The sequence below is a fragment of the Marmota marmota genome, unplaced genomic scaffold (assembly GCF_001458135.2).
Source record: "Marmota marmota marmota unplaced genomic scaffold, marMar, whole genome shotgun sequence".
Classification (NCBI taxonomy): Eukaryota; Metazoa; Chordata; class Mammalia; order Rodentia; family Sciuridae; genus Marmota; species Marmota marmota.
In genome coordinates, this window is record NW_025999960.1 from 49,545 (window position 1) to 71,419 (window position 21,875).

General features: G+C 38.9%; 1 protein-coding gene and 1 long non-coding RNA gene across 5 annotated transcripts in view; one reads left to right on the top strand and one right to left on the bottom strand.

The window, feature by feature from the left end:
* The window catches only part of Arntl2 (aryl hydrocarbon receptor nuclear translocator like 2), a 75,031-nt gene that overhangs the window by 19,467 nt on the left and 33,689 nt on the right, over positions 1-21,875 (top strand). For 2 of the 4 annotated variants that reach the window (XM_048802458.1, XM_048802457.1), the window contains exons 2-5: positions 6,486-6,636; positions 8,938-9,039; positions 16,011-16,168; positions 20,044-20,123. In XM_048802458.1, coding sequence (XP_048658415.1) covers positions 6,486-6,636; positions 8,938-9,039; positions 16,011-16,168; positions 20,044-20,123 — 491 coding nt within the window. Of the gene's footprint in view, positions 1-6,485; positions 6,637-8,937; positions 9,040-16,010; positions 16,169-20,043; positions 20,124-21,875 lie in introns of those variants that run through there. The other 2 variants (XM_048802459.1, XM_048802460.1) reach the window with 2 other exon arrangements.
* Positions 2,616-15,307, bottom strand: LOC125616630. The gene is made up of 3 exons (XR_007347350.1): positions 14,941-15,307; positions 12,914-12,921; positions 2,616-2,666 (listed from the first exon to the last, which is right to left on the bottom strand). It is a non-coding gene; the product is annotated as an uncharacterized LOC125616630 (long non-coding RNA).

A 21,875-nucleotide genomic window follows, 5' to 3' on the forward strand; every position in this document is an offset into this window, starting at 1 on the left:
CAGCAGCCCAGGAAGCCAAGTGAAACTGGAAGTTCTGGTCTCACATCTTTCAGATCCTCTTTGGATGCCAGGGATAATGAAGTGAGTGTAACTCATTCTTTTACCGAACTCCAAACACTCACTATGTGTCAGGCAGGCACTGTGCTGAGATTGGGAACAAAAAGATGACATGGTTCTCAAACCCTTCCCAGGGTTGGAGCTCATAACCTTATCAAAAAGCTCATTAATCTTTCCTCTGCCGTCTCTGTTGATTCCATGAGCTGAGCACCATTTGGAATTTTGATGAGCAGGATCTTAACAAAGCAATTAAAAGTACAAGAAGCAATGGAGTTTAAAAGTGGAGGATTTTGTTCTGTGGAGAACACAGTATGACTTCTGTGATGTTCTTGATGAACACGCAGAATCTCAATTTAATTGTGAGGGATTATCAGGCAAACTTAAACTAGAGGACATTCTGCAAAGTAACTGCCCACTACCTTTCAAAATTTTGAGAAAGTCAAAGGAAGACTGAAGATTTGTTACAGATGAAAGGACATTGAGGACAGAAAACAGACACTTTAAGTGCAAGTGTGATCCTGGATTAGATCCTGGATCAGAAAAAAGACATTAGTAGGACAAATGGCAAAATTTGAAGAAGGTCTATAAATTAGATAATAGTACTATATCAGTGCTAATTTCCTGGTGTTGATCATTATACTGGGTTTAGTGAGACATTACCATTTGGGGAATCTGATTGCAGGGCAGATATATGGGGATTCTTTGCACTTTTTTTGCTAGCCTGAAATTCTTTCAAAATAAAAAGCAAAGACATTTTGCTCAGTGCATTTTCCTGACCAACACCTTAGGCACTTACAGTGGCTTACCAGTAAGTCAACTCGTTTTTGCTGGGCTACTACTGAAGTAGTTAGCATCACTAAGCCTTTGGATTTCAAATACATTTTCTTATCTGACTCCGAAAACAAGCAATTGGCAGGAAATTGCCTCCATCTTAAAGAAACAGGTTTGAATATGTTAAGTGGCTTATCCAAAATAGCCAGTACTAAAAGGATAGTTGCTTGAACAGACTGAAAAGATGTTCTGGGCTTGGACTCATAGAAGTTAAGAAGAGAAAACCACTTTCATTTTTTAAGGAAATCGTTTAGATGATTACACAGAACAAATCATTTAAATAAAAAATTATGTACAAGATAATGATAGTTTATATCAATTTTAATGTGTAGCAGTCCTACTGGCAATGAAAGTAGGTAATGAGAAAAAGTTTTTAAGGTTATGAAAAACGTATTTCTCCTATCCTGCTATGGCGCCTGTTTGAAGTGTGTGTGCAAGTGTGTATATTTATTCTCCTTTGAGCACAATATCATGCTGAACTTGATCCCCTAGGTAACCTGGAACCTAAACCCAGTGGCTGCTTGGTGTCCCCTGATTCTGACTCCCTACTGCTCATTCATTTCCACCGATTTTTTTCATACTTGAGTTGATGCTAAATGGCAGCCTTTAAAATACTGTGGGTGGGTGGGCCTGGTGGCACATGCCTATAATCCCAGCGGTTTGGGAGGCTGAGGCAGGAGGAGTGAGAGTTCAAAGCCAGCCCCAGCAATTTAGCAAGACCTCAAGCAACTCAGCAAGACCCTGTATCTAGATAAAATATTTTTAAAAGGATGGGGGGATATGGATCAGTGGTTAAGAGGCCCTGGGTTCAATCCCTGGTACCAAAAAACCAAACATGAGAGTACTTACTATCACCAGAACACATAGAATGAAGTGAAATTTAATGCTAATCTCAGGTTAAATTCACAGACTTCCTCTGTAAAAGACAGTCACAGTGTCTTTGTTCAACCTCAATTCTGGATTATTTTGTCGGATGTTAAATAACATATTACATTCATCACTGAGAAGTGACTCAAGTCAGCCAGGAAAAAACAATATCAAAATATTAAATCATACACCCCCCCAAATGAGTTATATAAAAGCAGGGCTGAATTTCAAATCTGAACACATGGTATCATCTTTTTATAAAGGTATGTGGAGGCTGAAAGTCAAGTAAACTAGAAGGTTAAAAATGAAATCTTGATGTTTCTTACTGAAAAATCAGCTTCCACTCCATGAAGGTTGAATTGCTTCCAAAGAACACATCCTTTAATCCAGAACTAATTAGTGCCACTAGCCCAAGTTTCCCTTTTGTTTACAGAGAACCCTCTGCTTTGAATACACTTCTGACTGCAGACCTGATAGAATGGCCAGTGGTGGGGCATTACCCCCTCCCTAGTAAGGGACATGAAAATAAAGACCCTCGGAGCTTCTGATCTTGATTTTATGAAAAGATTATTGTGCTTGCCTAAAGATAATCCATTTCTTACTTTAAAGGTTAATGAAGGAAGTGGAATAGAAATATGTGAAGATCATGCCTCCCAGAGCGAGAGGCAAAAAAAAAAAAAAGGTTGAAATGAGAAAAATATCTTCATTTATTTCTGTCTCTGACCTTATGTGAAGGAAAGAAGTGTGCTTGCTGGCGTGTGCATTGGAGGCATGGAGCGGGGTGGTGGGGCGCCTGGGATTATATATAACATGGCGAACTGTGAAAAGTTAGCTTACTATTCCTTTTGATTTACTGGGGTTTTTTTAGAATTTTTTTTTTTAGTTATACATGAACACAATACCTTTATTTTCTTTATTTATTTTTATGTGATGCTGAGGATCGAACCCATTGCCTCATGCATGCGAGGCAAGTATTCTACCATGGAGCCACGCCCCAGCCCATTGATTTACTATTTGATATAGGAAGTTCCCTTGATTTTTCCATGGAAATAGATGGTGTTCTAATATTTAGACTTCATTAGAATGGAGTCTAGGAGTTGAAACCATGATTAATCTCAGTGGTCCTGAGTTGACCCCCCCCGCCCCCAAGTGGCAAGCATCATTGGTAAAATGTTTCTCCCTGGATCTGCCATACTTACAGAGGATGGTAAAAACTTTATGTGTAGGTTAAAGAATAAAAAAAAAAAAGTCACCTGTGAAAGTAGTAGAGTGTGAGTTCTTTGGAAGTACAGCATGTCCTTTGCTGACAGCACCTCCCTCTGCTCACCCAGAGAACTGCTGTTCCCACTCAGGTAAACCATGCCCCTGCTTCTCAGTGTAGGGTAGCAATTTACATAAGAACCTTTTAAAAACATTGATTCGTTTTACTTGTTTTGGACTTTATGTAAAAATTTTTAAAGGTGCTATGTGTTTGGGACTGTGACATTTTTACTCAGCATTGTGTTTTTTGCAGTTCAGTCTCTGGTTAATGAGTATGACTGTACTTCATTTTTACTGCTGTTAGCACTCTGTTCAGTGAATAGACAATTTTTCCATTCTGTTAGTGGAAATTTAAATATTTTCCAATTTTCTTGGGTTGTCTTTTTTTTTTTTTTTTAACTATGTTATGGCTAACCATTTGTTGTTCATGTCTCCTAGAAAACATTAGGAGTCCTTCTGGGCATGATAACACATACCTATAATCCTAGTGATTTAGGAGGCTGAGGCAGAAAGATCAAAAGTTCAAGGCCAACCTCAGCAATTTAGCAAGGTCCTATGCAACTTAGCAAGACCTTGTCTCAAAATAAAATATAAAAAGAGATGGGATATGGCTTATTGGTTAAGCGCCCCTGGGCTCAATGTCTACCCCCCCCCCCCACAAAAGAAAATTCATTAAGAGTCTTCCCATATACCTGAGATTGGAACACTCACTCTATGCACATGTTCAGATCTATCAGTTAATGCAAAGAAATGGTTTCCAGAGTAGTTGTAACAGATGACATGCCCACCAGCAGAGCAGAGTGCTCTATTGCTCTGCATCCTCGGCAACTTTGTTATCATCAGATTTCTGCATTGTAGCCATCATGTGTTAGTATATTGGTGTCATTTTCTTTGGATCTTCCTTATTACTATTGAGATTGAGTAGCTATTCATTAATTTCCATAAACTTGGCATGTCTTTCTGTTTATTTGGATAGATGTTTGTACTTTGGGTTTTTAGTACTGGGGGTTGAACTCTGGCACTTTACCACTGAGCTATATCCTCAGCCCTTTTTATTTTTTATTTTGAGAAAAGAGTTTTGCTAAATTGCTAAGGCTGACTTCAAACATGGATCCTTTTGCCTTAGCCTCCGGAGTAGCTGGGATTATGGGCAGGTGCCAGCATGCCTGACTCACTTATTTGGATTTTTAAAAATTATTATTTTGTGTTTTTGTGGTGCTGGGGATCAAACCCAGGACTATTATGCATGCCAGGCAAGTAGCTCTACTGCTGAGCTATATCCTCAGGCCTCTCTGCAAAAAGGGTCTCACTGAGTTGCTTAGCTCCTTGCTTTTGCTCAGGCTGCCTTGGAACTTGTGATACTCCTGTCTCAGCCTCAGGAGCTGATGGGATTACAGGCATGCACTAGACTAAAATCTGCATTCTTATATGTTTATTTTGTTTCATTATTCCTGGTCTTAATTATTATGATCACTTTTCTTCTAATTCTATGAATTTATTTCACAGCTCTTTTTCTAATTTCTTTTAAAACACTTAGGGTTAAAACTTTCCTATAATACTTTTGCATTTCCACACATTTTAATGTATAATAATTTAAAATTATTTAGTTCCAAATATTTTGTAACTTTATGCCTATAATCCCAGTGGCTCAATGCCCAGTACCCCAAAAGATAAATAAAGAAAGAAAAAATAGGGCTGGGGTTGTGGATCAGTAGTAAAGCACTCACCTAGCACATGCAAGGCGTTAGGTTTGATCCTCAGCACCACATAAAGATAAATTAATAAAATAAAGGTATTATGTCTAACTACAATTTTAAAGAAAATTTTAAAAAAGAAAAGAAAAAATAAATTCTTGTCCTGTGAGTTTTGTATATTTCTAATTTTCCAAAAACATAGGGATTTTCTGGTTATCTTTGCGTTACTGGTTTCTAGTGTTATTACATGGTAGTCAGAAAACATTTTATGTATCATAGCAATTATTTGAAATTCTTGAGACTTGAGCATTTTGGTCCCATATACTTCCAATTTTTATAATGCCCCCAGGGTGTCCTAAAACAAGCAACACTAGATTTTGAAGCTCCGAGGTTCATGTGTTTATTATATCATTCTTGTCCATCGTGTGGTTCACACCTTCTAAATCCTTTTAAAAAAATGCTTAGTTTATCAGCTATTTTTAGAGATGTGTTAAGAATCTCACAATTTTGGGGGGGCTGAGGTGTGGCTCAGCGGTAGAGCACTCGCCTAGCACGTGCGAGGAGCTGGGTTCGATCCTCAGCACCACCTAAAAATAAAAACAAATAAAAAGGTATTATGTCCAACTACAACTAAAAAAATTTTTTTTAAAAAGAACCGCACAATTTTTGAGATTTACTATATTTTCCCATAAATATTTCTTATTTTTTAGTCTATTTTGTTAGGTACAAATGAGTTTAAACTTATTATATCCATTTTAATATAAAAAATAGAATCTTTAAGGAGGCCCATGTTTGGTCTACTAGTTATTTCTGATGTAATTAATTCTGATTTTTAGATTTTGTAAAATATTGAATAAGGCACACTGGAAACAAAAAATGATTTTACTATCATATTTGGCAATTCAGGGTTGAAAAATACATCACTTGACCTTATTAACTCATTTCTGATATACTAGCCAAAGAAATAACCAGAAGTAGGTAAAAAGCTTTATGTACCAAAATATATATTATCTGTGGTAAAATAAATAAGTGAAAGCAAACAGATTCTAACAATAGGAGAGTGGTTAAGTAACTATGAGCTGGCACATGATGATATATGTAGACATTAAAATCATTTATCATGAATTTGTAATAACACTGGAAAGTTATGTTACAATAATATGTAAATAACAAGCCTGTACTTTGATCTCAGTTACTTTAATGACAACTATAGAAAAAATTCTAAAAGGAAATATCTCAAGCATTGGTTGGTACCCCATGAATATGTATAATTTTTATTTTTATGTATCAGTTAAAAATAAAGAAAAATAGTAACATTAATTGGTAAAATTTGGGTTTCCTCTTTCTTTTTACTTTTTTTTTGCGGTTTTCGTATTTTCTACAATACTCAAATTTCCTTTACAATTAGATAGGGAAAAGTAAACTTAAAAATATGGATGAATAAATATGTTTCCAACTAATGTTTGAATGTGCCTATTGAGTCTTTCTTATGCTATACTTAGCTGATATTTTTGAAACATCAAGACAGAAAAGTTATTTAAATTGTGAGATACAGTGATATATAAAAGTGCAAATCAGTGTTTAAAATATGCTTCTTGGGGCTGAGGTTGTGGCTCAAGGGTACAGCGCTTGCCTAGCATGTGTGAGGCACTGGGTTTGCTCCTCGGTACTACATAAAGATAAAATATAGGTATTATGTCCACCTACAACTAAAATATATACATTTAAAAAAAAAATAAATAAAGTACCTGTTTTATTGTGTTTTGTGTCTCGTAGGTAAAGTTCTGCTGGAGGAAAACCAGGGCATTGCTCCTGTGGTTTCGAGTCATGTGAGCCCAGGGGTGAAACCAGCAGTGGTTGGGCCCTTCAGCTCACACGTGATGGAATTTCCAAGAAAACGCAAAGGAAGTGATTCGGACCCCTCCCAGTAAGTGGATTTTTGCTCTAACCCCATGAAATCTTTGACTCTAGGGAAAAGAGAATAAGATTGCTATTTAAATTACTATTTCTAGATACTGTATTTCACTGCATAATTGTCACCACTGCGTTAATATATAGTCATAAGTATTTCATGCATCCTAATCTTGCAATAAGGACAGTTTAGTAATAAATGATTGTTAAATAATACAGGCACCATTTTTTAAAACATTTTATTGTAGATGGACAGCATGCCTCTATTTTATTTGTTCACTTTTATGTGGTGCTGAGGATCGAACCCAGTGTCTCACATGTGCAAAGCAAGCGCTCTGCCACAGAGCTATAGCCCCAGCCCGGGCACCATTTTTTAAAAGTTTCACATAATGATTGCACCCTAGTTTTTTGCAAAAAAAAAAAAAAAAAAAAAAAAAGTTGGCATAAAAACTGGGAAGATTATGTCAAGAAATAAAATACATGGCAACATGATTATCCACCCAACTGCTACCTGACATTGAGTGAGATGGAACTTCTCCATCAACTCTGATGATTATTAGATACGTAGGAGGATCAACAGAGCCTAAAAGATATGTAGGTACATGAGGTTAATTTGCTTAATGTTTATGGTCGCAGCTAGATACTAGCCTTCTTTATTGAAATACTAACCATGAGGAGAACATCTTCTTGCATATTTGGCTTAAAATAATAAATACCACTTACTACCTTACTCATCATTTACATTATAACCAATGAATCCTTGGTTATCTGTGGTCAATTTAATCAGATAAAACTCTTGTTTCCATATTAGTTAAGCCATGTGGATAGGAAGGTGAATGCTGAGAATACTTACTATGCCCTTGTTTATTTTTGTCATCTACTATGGCTTATAGCCTGAAATATTACATATATATATAGTTAATTAGTTCTCAGCAGACACAACATCTTTATTTTTTTATTTTTATGTGGTGCTAAGGATCAAACCCAGCGCCCTACGCATGCCAGGCGAGCACGCTACCGCTTGAGCCACATCCCCAGCCCCAGCCACATCCCCAACCCCCTGAAATATTCTTTAGTGACTTCTCTAAAGCTACAGCTATGTGATGGAAACATTAGGACAAAATAAAAGTAACAATTCATCTTAGATTAAAGCACAATAAAGTTTGCAACTCATCCTAGGCTAGCACTTACGTTGGTGTGAAAGTTGATGATAGGTCCCCACCATAAGTGAAGGGGACAGTTTCTGAGTTGGGACAAAGATGAGGACATAATGTAGCATCCCAGCTTTTTTTGATGTAGTTCTTCCCAGTATGCTTCATAATTTAGCTGTGATTCTCAAGACAGAAGAATGAGTATGATTCAAATGTAAGGACCAAGGCACCTCCCAAGCTATGTATAAACGATTGGAAGATCTTCTACTGATTTTGGTTGTCTGTTCTCTTAGCCTCTTCCATTTAGGCGATGCTCAAGAAGCGGCAGTGGACCAAGTGACACTTTGTCTAAAGCTGTTGGCTGTTTTTCATTGTCAGTCAGTTGATGGTCCCCACTCATCTGAGCTAAAAGTGACTTAGTCTTTTTTTTTTTTTTTTAATCTCTTCCCTTCATCTTTAGAATCACAAGCACTACTGTTGTTGATCACCTCAGTTGAAGTGGTACCAGTGTTTCCTGCCACCTAGGGGCCATGTGGAGGTTTTGGGGGGTACATAGGAAAATAGAAATGGTCCCAGAGGAAAGATCACAAACATGCAAATTACTGCCAGATTGAATTTTTTTTTTTTTTTGGCAGCAGCCAACAGTAAAGATTATTTACTTAACTGCCCACATTTTAGAAAATGAAGAACCTAGGATTCAGAAATGTCAGCACAAGGTGAATTCACTTAATGTTTATGGTCACAGCTAAATACTTGTCCTTTTTTTGATGCCAGGGATTGAACTCAGGGACGCTTAACCACTGAGCCACATCTCCAGTCCTTTTTATTTTTTATTTTGAGACAGGGTCTCACTAGGTTGCTTACAGCCTTGCTAAGTTGCTGAGGCTAACTTTGAACCTGCGATCCTTTTGCCTCAGCCTCCCAAGCCACTGGGATTGCAGGCATGCACCACCACATCCGGTGGTCCTTGCCTTCTTTATCACAATACTTAACCATGGGGAGAACATTACACATGGATTAGAAAGTCTGATTCTGAGTGGGGCATTTCTTCACCGTGCCTGGCCTCCTGTCTCTCTGCTCTTGGATGGGGTCGGGTGACCTGTAGTAATCATGCTGTTTCCTGGTACATCTGGGTAGGGGGTGACCCAAAGCCTCCTTCCTTCCAGGTCAGAAATCATGACAGAAAAAGTGGTGGAAAAGCTTTCTCAGAATCCCTTTACCTATCTTCTTTCAACAAAGATAGAAATATCAGCACCCAGTGGCAGCAGGTAAGTCCTGGACTATGGTTTGACATATTCCCTCTCCTCCTAAGAGGCTGTGTGGTGACAGTGGAGATGTACGTCTCCGTGATGGGCTCTCTGTCCCACAGCTTCTCCATTCTGCTATAGATCTTCTTTTATCCCACCATTTTCTGTGCCCTCTAAGGAAGTGATAGACTTCAAAGTACTTTACAGATTTTGTAAAATGCTGATTATACAGTATATTTTCCAGAGGCTCGGGAAATGAGTCTCTGGACTTTTTCCAGAGATTTGGGGAAGCCAGTCAGTAGAGATGAGGTTGATTTTTATTTATGTAGCCTCAGAGTGTTTAGTTTTTTTTTTTTTTTCCATTTATTTTATTTTATTTTTTAGTTGTCCTGGGATCTAAATCCAGGGCCTCATGCACGCTACACAAGTGCTCTAATAACAATGAGTCATAGCCCTAGGCCAGGGGTGTTTAATATTATTTAGAAAAGAAGAATGTATGAGAATGATCAGTCTTTCTGTGGCACTGTTGGTTTTGAATAGATAGCTGAGTCTTTTAGAAGGATCTCTGATGAAGATTCTGTGGAATGTAGTCATTAAGTGTTATTGAGAACCTGCTATGACACCCAGTAGGTGTGAAGTGTACAGACTTACATTCTCAAAGAATCACTCAGGAATAGCATGGAGGTTGGGTGGAAGGAGGAAAACGAGCAGGCAGAGAGAACAGGTCAAGAAGAAACTTTTGCTGCGAATTAGGTTTTCTGAACATTAGTAAGAGAGTGGCCCTGGAGAGGAAAGACATTGAAGGAAGGGACTGAGGCATATTTGCAAGACTGAATCTCTGAGGCCTTGTGGCTGTTGCTTGGCGAGAGGGAATATGAAAAGTATCCATGCTTTCTGATTTGAGCTTCTTGATGGAAGGTGGGATTTTCATTTACCAAGACTGAGGGGAAAGGAGCTCAGTTTTGGACACACTGAGAATGGAGTAAGCAGTTAGACATGAAGATCCAGAACTCAGGGGTGAGGCTGGACTTGGAGATTAGATTGAGACATCAATATTGTACAAGAAATAATGAAGTGTCAGGCATGGATCACATCACTGGGATAAGTGTGTGGAGTGGAAGAGCAGGGGGCTGAGGATGTACCCCTAAAGACAGTGAAGGGAGGAAAAGAGCATACCCCAAACATGAAGAGGTGTGGTTCTGAGTGGGGGTGGAGTTGCAGAAGCCAAAGAAACACATTTGAAGAAGAGGGACACATGAAAAGTGGCAAATCTGGAGCATATTTTTGAGATTGCTTCTGACTTCATTTGTTTTGGTGGAATGCCTACATTTTATTCAAATGCAGTGAAAGTAGTTTTCAAGGAGTCCTTGCAACTGTGTTTTAAAATAATTGCATTACTGTTGTTAAGATGCCAAGAAAATGCATTCAAGTAATGAGAATGTTATTACTAACAGAAAGCTTATTAAAAGACATCTGTGAAAAATTATGACTGTAGACCCAATGCCAGCATGAAAAAATACACAGATAGCAAACTCACTAATTATCTAGGTTTGTGCTGCGAACAAATGGATTGTTCAGGCTCTTGCCTTTGTCCTGTTCTGCCAGAGACCATTAGATAAAAGTATATTTGGATTTCATGATTGGAGTATATTTGAATTTTGCTAAGGAGATGAGTTCACTCGGTGGGTTCATTTGCTAAAACCCTGATAATCAAAGCAAAAGCACAATTCTAAAAAGCTGAAGTTTACCTTTTGAAATTGAAGTTCTATATATGTATATTAATTCCAGACCATTAGGAAGAAGATCATTCACCTATATAATTACTTTCTATTTAATAAATGAATAAAAGAGAGAAACAGGGAAGGAAGCTGACTTCATCTGACCCTCTCTTTGGCTTCAGAGAAGCTGTTTGAATTTTATGTGTAGCAACCGCAGTGCAGAATGACAGCGTTGAGAGAAATGGCAAGTATCCTGGAAGGGACTTCACAGTGAACTTCACTTGGCTGCTTGTAGTTGCAGGGCCTTGAGTAGCAACTACAGCTATAGCCTTGATTCCTTCATCTGTAAAATGGGGATAGTGATAACTGCACTGTGTTGTGAGAATCAAGTAACATGTGAAAATGTGTCTTAAAAACGGTTCTTTATTTAAAAGTGAGTAGGAGAAGTTCCACTTGAATAATCTTCTTAACGGTCTTTTTTTTTTTCCATTCTGGGGATTAAACCTGGGCCTCACAAGTGCTAGGCAAGTCTACCTCTGAGCCCCAGGCCCAGCCCTTTAGTGGTACTTTTTATTTGGAATATTCATAAGCATCTCTTCTTAAATGTGATTAAATTTTCTATAAAGAGCATTGTAAGAAGAAAAACATTAAAATTTAAATAAAAGAGTTCAAGTAAATAAAATAGTTCAGAGATAGGCCAGACTTTTTTCAAAGCCTGGAAAATGATCATTGTTAAACCTTTCAAGAGGGAAGTTGTCTAAGATGAATCAGAAACATTCAAACAGCTCTCTATAAATTCTACTTCTAGGAATTTATTTTAGGAGAATAATTAAGATGTACTCACCATAATATTATTAGCCATATCATTTATAATGTTGAAAATATTAGAATGTTGATTATATTCAACACTAGAAAATGATTAAGTAAATTATGGTATAGCTAATCAGTGGGCCACTATTAATTATTTTGAATCATGTTTCCTAAGAATATTTAAAACCCTAGGAAAATATTCATTTTATAAAGTAAAAAAAGACAAGACCTAAAAAGTTATACACTGTGACCTGAATTTTGCTTATTATATCTGTTGAATACCCAGAAATATCTGTACAACTTCACCACACACACACATAGACTGTGGCTAAGTTAAATAATCAAAGCTAGTTTCATATGTGTCTCTACATGTTTAGGAAATAGATTGGAAGAAGATAAGAAAAGCAAAATAATACATTTGGAAATGTGTGTGTGTGTGTGTGTGTATGCATATAAATATATTTATTCGTTTTTATTTTTTGTACTAGGGATTGAACCCAGGGGCACTTAGCCACTGTGCCACATCCCCAGCTCTTCCCCCCCCCCCCCAATTTATTTAGAGACAGGGTTTTGCTGAGTTGCTTGGGGCCTCACTAACTTTCTGAGGCTGGCTTTGAACTTGTGATCCTCCTGCCTCAGCTTCCTGACAGCTTCCTGACTGAGCTGCTGGAATTACAGGCACTACACCTCGCTTGAAAATGTATGTTTTTATACATATTTTTACAAACAGCTTAGCCTAAATAATTTTTTACTGTTGAGAATCACCATCAATGTATGTCACTTGTTGATGCACTGGTGAGTACATTTCTGATGCCAGGGACTGTGCTAATGTGGAAATTATCACAGTTAATATTACAAGTGATCAGAGTTTCCCATTTTCATAGTATTTCTTACTATCCAGATAGATTATTAGACAAAAAAGTTATTTTTGAATGAAAGTATGACATTTTTAATGCATTTTCGGACTGTTTTAGTACTGCTGTCATAAAGTTTTTAGTTAAGTCATCAATTGTTTTGCCAAAAAATACTGTTTTCTATATATTTTTTTTTTCAGTGCTGGGGATGGAACCCAAAGCACTTGGTCATGTAGGCAAGTGCCCTGCCACTGAGCTGCATCCCAAGTCCTATTTCTATGAAAGTTTTATTCTTTCCCAAAATTGGTATGAGATTATTTCCAAGTAGCACACCAATTATTGTTCATTGTTCATTAACATCAGTTCGGTTTCCCTGATGGGGATGGCATTGCCTAGCAGCGTTGGTAGGAAAGCAACTCATGTAACATAGTCCTCATTTTGGATTCTTACATGTTCAAGGTAGCATTTATAGCTAAAGATTTCATAGGAATGAGATGATCATCTTTATCTCACATTTATTTCTTTCTCAAGAATTATAGGAGAGCTGGGGCTGGGGTTGTAGCTCGGTGGTAGAGCACTTGCCTCAAATGTGTGAGGCATTGGGTTAGATTCTCAGCACCATATATAAGTAAATAAAAATAAAAGTCCATCAACAACTAAACAAAAAAGAATTATAGGAGAGATATTTCATGTAGTTTGACATTTTATCCTGCTCTTTTGTAGAATGGAAGATGGTGAGCAACAAGTAAAAATGAAGTCCTTCAGGTACATTGAATTGTAAGATGGTACATGGTAGGTGGAAAAGGTCACACACATACACACACACATACACACACACACACCTTTAGCTAAACTAAAAACAATGTAAAGTTAGAATTTATTCATGAATTTCAGGTTTGCCTCACTTGCTATGCTCTGAGAGCAATGTTATCAGTGACCTGTTACCTTTCTATGTACATGAATAACATTTTGGCTTTTGTGCCTTTAAATTTCTCTTAGAGTAGCTGTTTATTAAAAACAATGATTAGTTTCTTTAAGTATTGGAAAACAACAGATTCATGCTTTGAACAAATCAAAACTGCATCTGAGAAGCATCTGATGTTAGAAATCCTTCATCATAAACCCTTTGTCATTCATGTCCACATATTCTTTTTTTCTTTTTTTTTTTAGGTACCCAGGATTGAACCGGGGGTGCTTAATCAATGAGCCACATCCTCAGGCCTTTTTTGTATTTAATTTTGAGATAGAGTCTCCCTGAGTTGCATAGGGCCCCGCCAAGTTGCTGAGGCTGGTTTTGAACTTGCCATCCTCCTTCCTCAGCCTCCTGAGCTGCTGGGATTATAGGTGTGTGCCACTGCGCCCAGCTTCATGTATTCTTTAAACAATAACAGAATTGTTTTCTACATCTGGCAAAAAGTGTCTGGATCTGACTTTTGCGTTTTCTGTATTTATTCTGTCTTCTGAGTCGATTCTATAAAACACTTGCATAGTTCTAAGTAGCCATTGCTTTACTTAGAATTGAGGGCTGATAAATCATCAGTAAAAGAACTGACCTCTTGATAAGTATGCCTTTCCTTAATAAAACCCCCAGAAATATTTTCAGCTCCTTCAAGTAAACTACCATATTCAAAACTGGTAATTTTGCCTCCCTTAGAGTTTCCCAGCTCCCACCATCACTGTTCATTGCTCTCCACGGTGGCCCACCTTGTGCCCACCTTGTCCCCAACTTGCACTCATCTCCCTCTGGACCACTGATGCTGCGCATGCTGATGGGTACTTCTGGGAGAAACCAGGGATCATTTTCACAAGAGAATAGCTATGACATTCTTTTTATAAAAATTTCTTTAGTTTTAGATGGACACAATTCCTTCATTTAATTTTTTTTAATGTACTGAGGATCAAACCCAGGGTCTCATACATGCCTTCGAGGCGAATGCTCAACCGCTGAGCCACAACCCCAGCCCCAGCTGTGACATTCTTTAAATCAGAAAATTTTAAAAATATTTTTTAGCTATACATGGGCACAATATCTTTATTTTATTTATTTTTATGTGATGCTGAGGATCAAACCCAGGGCCTCACACATGCATGCGAGGTGAGCGCTCTACCACTGAGCTACAACCCCAGCCCCACAAAATCTTAATCTAAAAGTTTTAATCTAAAAGCTCATGATTAGATCAAAGAAGGAACAAATAACTAAATTTTGTGTAAATGAAATTTGAATTCCATCCAGTTCACCCCCAAAGTACCTATTTTGTCTCCAGAGTGGCGTTGCTAAGGGAGAGTGGCTGGGTGGTGGCAATGTCACCATTGGCAGTCTCCACCAGTGCTCTTCCCACTGACCCCAACCCCTGGCAATCTGGAAAAATTACATTTTTCCATTTGATTAAAAGTCTCTGTAAAAACAGATCAGGGCAAACCTTTCACTTTTCCTCTTTCCCATCAAATTGCTCCCCCCTTCAAATCTTCCTTCTTTTTTTCTTCCTTCCTTCCTGTATTTCTTTTTATTGTAGATGAACACAGTACCTTTATTTATTTACTTTTACGTGGTGCTGAGGATAGGACCCAGTGCTTCTCACATGCTGGACGAGTGCTCTACCGCTGAGCCACAGCCCCAGCCCCTCTCCAAATTCTTCATACGTGGTATTTTCAGAGTTACCACAATCTGAGTGTTGTAGGAGAAACAGACAAATGTTTAGAGCAAAATATTGGAAATAAAACAGCATAATTCTTAAAATCTAAGATCTACATTTTTTTCTTGGTACATTTTATCATCTGGGGAAATGTCTTATCATCTGTGACATATTCCTGATAATTGAGGGTATTTTTCTTTCCTTGTGAGTATATTTTACAACTGATGGTGTTTAAGATGGGATGAAATGTGATGGTGGTATTTAAGGTACTGAGGTGGACAAGAAAGGGGAATGATTGGTCAGGGAGTCGTCAGAGAAAGCTTTCCAGAAGAATGAGTGAATTTGGTTTTGAAAATAAAATAGGATTTTTTTAGGCAAGGAAAAGACATTCCAAGCCTGGTGAAGAGTGAGGCGTGGAAGAGGTGTGTGACATTGTGACAAGTGTTTTGGGCATTGCTGCCACATGATGTTTGGAGCTGTCAGGAAAAGATGTGCAAAGATGGAACATGAACCAGGTTGTGAAGAATCTCAAAGTGGAATCAGGGAGCTTGGCTCTTCCTCTCAGGCACTGCAAATGGGCTTAGAGAATTAGGAAGGTGATTTCTGGAAGATGTGTGTAATGGGCTAGAAGAGGAAAACACTGGGAAAAGGAACTCTAAAAGGCTTTGGGGGCCATGCAAAGAACCTAAAGGAAGGCAGTAACAGAGGGGCTGCTCTGGGGATGGAACCCAGGGCCTTGAGCATGCTAGGAAAGTGCTCTACCACTGAGCTACATCCCCAGCCAGAGAAACAGGGATTTTGTGAGTGCTTTTCCTGTTCCCACAGCTCTTTCCTTTTCCCTAAATGGCACCTGCAGGTCCAGAATTGGGCAGAAGAGCACCGGAGCTCGCCTGGCTCATGGTGCTCCAGGGAGTGCCTCTGGGGTGCCTCTGCGTCTGCTGAATGGTGATATAAAGAAGGTTCTCTCTCCCTCTTAGAGAAGCTCATAGCCAAACCGAAAAGCGGAGAAGAGATAAAATGAACAACTTGATTGAAGAACTGTCTGCCATGATCCCTCAGTGCAATCCTGTGGCCCGTAAACTGGACAAACTCACAGTTTTAAGAATGGCTGTCCAGCACCTGAAGTCTGTAAAAGGTGAGTTTGAGAGGCGCTTCGCCCAGAAGCTTCTGGTGTCTTCTCTGATTGGCGTCTCTGGTTGGTTGGTTTTGTTACTGGCTATTGAGATTCTATTCCCATGTGTCTTCCCCCTTTACAGGCATTGTCTGTCCTCAGTCTGTATGTGGTGAGAATATTATATTGAAAGTCAGAAAACTTGGTTCTGATGAAAGCTTTATCTCAAGCTTACAGTGTGAACTCAGAGTCTTTATATTCTGCTTGCTTTTCTGTGTGCAATATGAAGAGGATATTACTTGCCCTTCATATCTCTCAATACTTAAGAAGTTCTGAGGAGCAGTATTAATTATTATAGTATAAAGGCATTGGGAGGTTTCTATTTGAAAACAATCTCCTTGAATTCAATTCCTCTTAAAACGTCATTCAGATTTGTCAGTGATACTTTAAAATACATCACACCTTACCAGTCTCAGGTATCCTCCCACGTACCAAGTCCTTTGCTCTTGCCTTTTGGTGTGTGTGTTCTTGTGTCTGACACTAGCAGTCCCCCAAGTTCAGCCTAACTTTTAAATTGAAGCATAATAAGTGCATATGTCTACATTATAACAGAGACCATACCTGGTTTGGGAATAACTCCAGTCTAATTTGAGGAGCTGGGTAATGGAAGTAGAAAATTGAGTTTTAGATATTGTAATATTTTTGATACAAACTTGGGTTGAGAAGACAAGACCTGGCAGAGTAGCAAGCTGAAGACCGCAGAGGAAACTCTGAAGATTTGTAAAGATCTAAAAGATGATGGCAAAATTTGGCTCAAAATGTATAAAAAAGGAATGAACAAAGGTTGACCAAGGAAGGGGCTTAGTCTAGATCTCTGTCCTACACTGCAAGCCATCTTTTTCAGGGAACATCTATTTCAGGGAAAAGGAAATTACATGGGCTTCCTTCAGAGACTTTGCCAGGTCCAATTGAAGCAACTTAGAGGAGAGCAGTATTACTCCCGAGGCTTCCTTTTGGGAGTGTGATTGGAGATCTTGCTTTCATAATAGTCTATTGTGCAGTAAAGTTCTCTTTCGCCCACAAGTGGACTTGCAAAAAGTGTATGCAGCATTTCCCTTGAATCTTGTAGCAATGAAAATTTGCAGGCTCAACTGAGGTCATCTGATTGCAACCTTGAAATTACCCATGTATTTTCACGTTAGTCCTGAGAAAGGAGAACCTAAGCTAGGGATCAGCCAACGAATTGAACTACATGCCTGCTCTGTGCTAGGGTTTAAAAATGAATGAGTGAAGGTTCTGCCCGCTAGGGGTTCATGGCCAGACAAGGGGGACAGACTGATGGCAAAATCATTAAAACCTGCTGTGGTAAATGTCCCAGCAGAGGTCTGAGTGTAGTGAGAGGCCATGGGAGCTTGGTGGGGAGGAGGCACTCTCTAAATCCATGGGGGATTCCTTGCAGCAGAGTGTCAATTTTTGCCTTCAGTCCTTCTGAGCTGAAGTGAGTGGTCAGGTGCTCATCCACACAGCCTCACCAGGTCCTTCAGTCAGTGCTGCTCCCCCTTGCATGAGATGACATAGGCCATCGGATCTGCATCCTGTACACTTGGTAGAGTATACCAGGCTTGCTCTGCGGAAGTGTAGAAGCTGGGTTTTCAAGGGCTGCACGTGAACCATGTATCTTGGTCCATACCATAATTACTTTAAAGACAGACCATTGTTGAAGTAATTTTTTTCCCACTACACTCTTCAGTAGTGCTTTTCAAACTAAATGGGTGGGGGAACAGTGTAACCTGCTGCTACTCCCCACCTATTGTAGAATACAGTTGATAACTGGAAAAATAATCAAGGGCTTAAATGACATGAAAATGTTAGCACTTCTGTAAAACTGTCATAACTGCTTATTCTTAAATTCTGACCTCATCTCCCTGTGGTTTGCTGATGCCTGTGGTCTGCAGACCACGTCTGAAAAGGCCCAGCTCTGCAGCATGTGCTTTCAGAGAGCCTGTGAGCATCCTGTGTCTGCAGTCTGTTTGCCAGTGGTGGCAGAGTGGAGTGGTGCATGTGTGTAGGCCCTGGTGGCAAACTTCCTAATCCAGACTCCTTGAATTTCATAACTGTGATTTACACAAGCCATTTGACATTCTAACACTCAATTTCCATGTGTCTAGAATGGGGATGATGCATCTGCCTTTGGGGTTGTTTTTAAAGAGTAAAGAATTAGGGGCTGAGGTTGTGGCTCAGTAGTAGAGTGCTTGCCTGGTGTGTGAGGCTTGGGGTTCGATTCTCAGCACCAAACATATACATAAATAAATTAATTAAATAAATAAAAGTCCACCAATAACTAACTAAAAAATATTTTTGAAAAAGTAAAAAAATTAATGCATATGAATTGCTAGCGTAGTTTTCTAACGGGGAAGGTGGTAGTAAGAGTGTTGGTAATTGTCATTTGGGGTCCCTTTGAGCTCTGCCACCCATAACCAACATTGTGGGAAAGTGAAGCAGTCATGCTGCCTTGTCGTTTTTGCTGTTGGAATTCTGAAAGCAGGTGTGTTAGAGCTCGTGGCTCTATCTAATATCTCAGCATCTGTGATGTTGGCTAACCTGCTGTAGCCTCAGCCCTACCTGCTCTGCCCTCCTTTCTCTTCAGCATGTGCTTCCTCCCCAGTGTGGTCAGGACGCTCATTTTCGTGATTTTCACTGACAGGTTTTCCCTAACTTGCTTCTGCTGTATGTGCTCTGCCAATCTTGCTTCAAGCCAGATCTAGAAATGTCCCCCCTGTGTTCAGAATTTCTCCACTGCTGTACCCTGGCCCTGAACCCTGTCTGAGTGTCTTTCAGTTCTTTCTCAACTCCCTCCTGCTACAGTCCACCAGGTGCTGTGTCATAATAACAAAGGAGAAATCATTCAGGGGAATTCTTTGAGGCCTAAGATGCTTGTTCTTTTGGGCAGAGGAGATTTTCCTTTGCTTATGCTGGGCTTTTCGGGATGCTACTAGTCTGGGAAAATGTAACCCACTCACCATGAAGTGCTTTTGGTTTTCTGTCCCCTGTCATTTAGGTTATCAGTGAGTGTGGGCTGCAGGTCTATTCAAGGGTCAATTTGTGGTTAAAATGACTTGGGGTGTTATCCCCACCTAACTCTTTCAAAGGGAGTTGGGGAAAGTGGATTTGCTTCTGCATCACAATTGCCCTGGGGATCTTGCACTTTGGTAATGTGGCTCAGCCTCTGCGCCCCCTTGTGGCCACAAAGGGCTATCACATGTCGGGGTTGGATGCTCTCAACACAGGTAGTTTGGGTTCTTGCTGGTCTCTGGTCAAACGTTTACCCAGGTTTTGGTCTGACGAATTCCTTCTCTTTGTTTCCAATGTTTCATTTGCTTTGGAGGCTTTAATTTCAATATAATGATCTCTGAGTTAGGGGTTCAAAATGAATTATTTCATTTGTATTTTACATAGTTTTTGCATATTATTAAAGTCTCCATGTAATCTTTGAAGGAGTTTTTTTAGTTGAAAATACTACAAATCCATAAAATTTGTTTACATTTCCAGGCTTTCCCCCATCCAGGGGAGTTCTTATGGTGAGTTTTAATAAGCTTAAGAATCAAATTAACTCTTCTGTATTCTTGAATATTGTTGCACATGCATTTTATAATGCTTTTTAAAAGCTTTTATTATTTGTGAATTTGAATACAAAGGAATGAGTAGTCCCAAGGATTTACAACCACAACGCAAGGTTTTTAATCTAGTAATAATGGAAGAAGAGAAAGCTTACAGAAGAGAAAATGCTCCCCTGCCATCCTCCTCAGTAGCACCAGCAGCCTTGCTAGGGCTCACTGAGAACTTACCTCATTTCCCTCTCCACTCTATTTTCAATAATTTTTTGGTCTGTTTATTTTTAGGCATGACAAATTCTTATTTAGGAGATCACTATAGACCTTCATTTATTCAGGATAATGAACTCAGGCACCTAATCCTTAAGGTAAGTGAAGGGATACATGTCTAAGTTGTATTTGTCCCTTCATTTCTGAGTGGGAGGCAGATTTTCTTTGCTTCTGTTCAAACACACAGAATACAGAATGTGTATTCTACCACATTTCTTCTAATATAGAAATAGAAGACAGAAATTGGTGTGCCTTATTAGTGAAGGAGACATGAAGGATGGGCCCTGTCGCCTGTCTGTAACGTGAACTCCTTACACAGCCTGATGGTTTTCGTGTCCCATAGTGTAGTGTCTGTCCCCACTCTTGTCACCTTTTTGGAGCTTTCCAACTAGTGTCCTGTTCCTCAGGATCTTGTTCTCTGATCACTAACAGTCACAGCTTGCAGAATGGGTTGTTGGTCTATGCATTTCTGTCCTCATTCTTCCATATGTATGAGGATTCAGAGTCACCGTTTGGAGGTTTGCCATGGAAGATGTGACATGTGACTGGCTTATCCTGGACAGATGATAAGTGTCTTGGTCATCTGCTATGACATGAGCTTCAAGCTGTACTCTTATTAAACAGTCTTCATATATGTTTTCATGATTTTCTTCATTTTTTCTTTAAGGTTTTTTATTTTTGCTTTCAGTGCTGGAGATTGGACCCAGAGCCTCGTACATGCTGGGCAAGTGCTCTACTATCCCCAGCCCTTAGATTTTGTTGTTCTTGTTTGTTTTTTAGAAAGTTTTTCTTTTATTTAAACCATGAAATGTAAATAGAGTATTCCTAACATGAATAAATAGGAATTTTTGCAGATAACAAAATAATAATTTTTAAACATAGGGAAATGTATTTCTGGGAAGCTTTCTCACAAATCTTTGTATTTTTTTTTCAGTCATAACTTCATACCTATAACTGTGGATCCCATCCCCTTCCCCCGAATATTTGTGCCTAATTCACCTCACTCGTTTCCAACTGGTAAAAATAAGTTCAAGGAATGCCAAGTAGGAGTGCCAGACTCCTGTTCTGTGTTTGTTCATCTCCATTTCCCTATTGGCTGCATCACAGTGGAATTTGTCGGGTAGATATCATGGGAGATGAGGATATGTTAGAATTTTTAGTCTGTTTTTGAATGAGTGGTCGCATTATTCAGAATGTATGTGAAAGTGTCGTGAAGGTGTCCAGTGACGCATGTCCAACCTTTCCTGACCTGCGCAATGCCCTCACCTCAGCACACCCTCCATCCTCACTATGGGTGGGTTTTTGTTTTGGTTTTTTTTTTTTTTTTTTTTTTGATGACTAGAGTTCCTGTATGTAGGAGAGTAGAATTTGGTCAAAGTAATTTTTATATTAGGAAATATCTGAACTGAACGTTCCACAGCTAAAGCTTCCATGTCAAAACATAAGCTAGGATTCAGTTTGATCATCTATCAATCTTTACATCCTAATAAATTTTCTTGGGCTGGGGCTGGGCTCAGTGATAGAGTGCTTGCCTAGCACATGTGAGGCCCTGGGTTTGATTCTCAGCACTGCATATAAATAAATAAAATAAAGCTCTATTGAAAACTAAAATACAGACACAACATATCGGAATCTATGGGACACAATGAAAGCAGTTTTAAGAGGGAAATTCATCGCTTGGAGGTCATTCCTCAAAAAAAGGAAAAACCAACAAATAAATGAGCTCACACTTCATCTCAAAGCCCTAGAAAAGGAAGAGCAAAACAACAGCAAATGTAGCAGAAGGCAAGAAATAATTAAAATCAGAGCGGAAATCAACGAAATTGAAACAAAAGAAACTATTGAAAAAA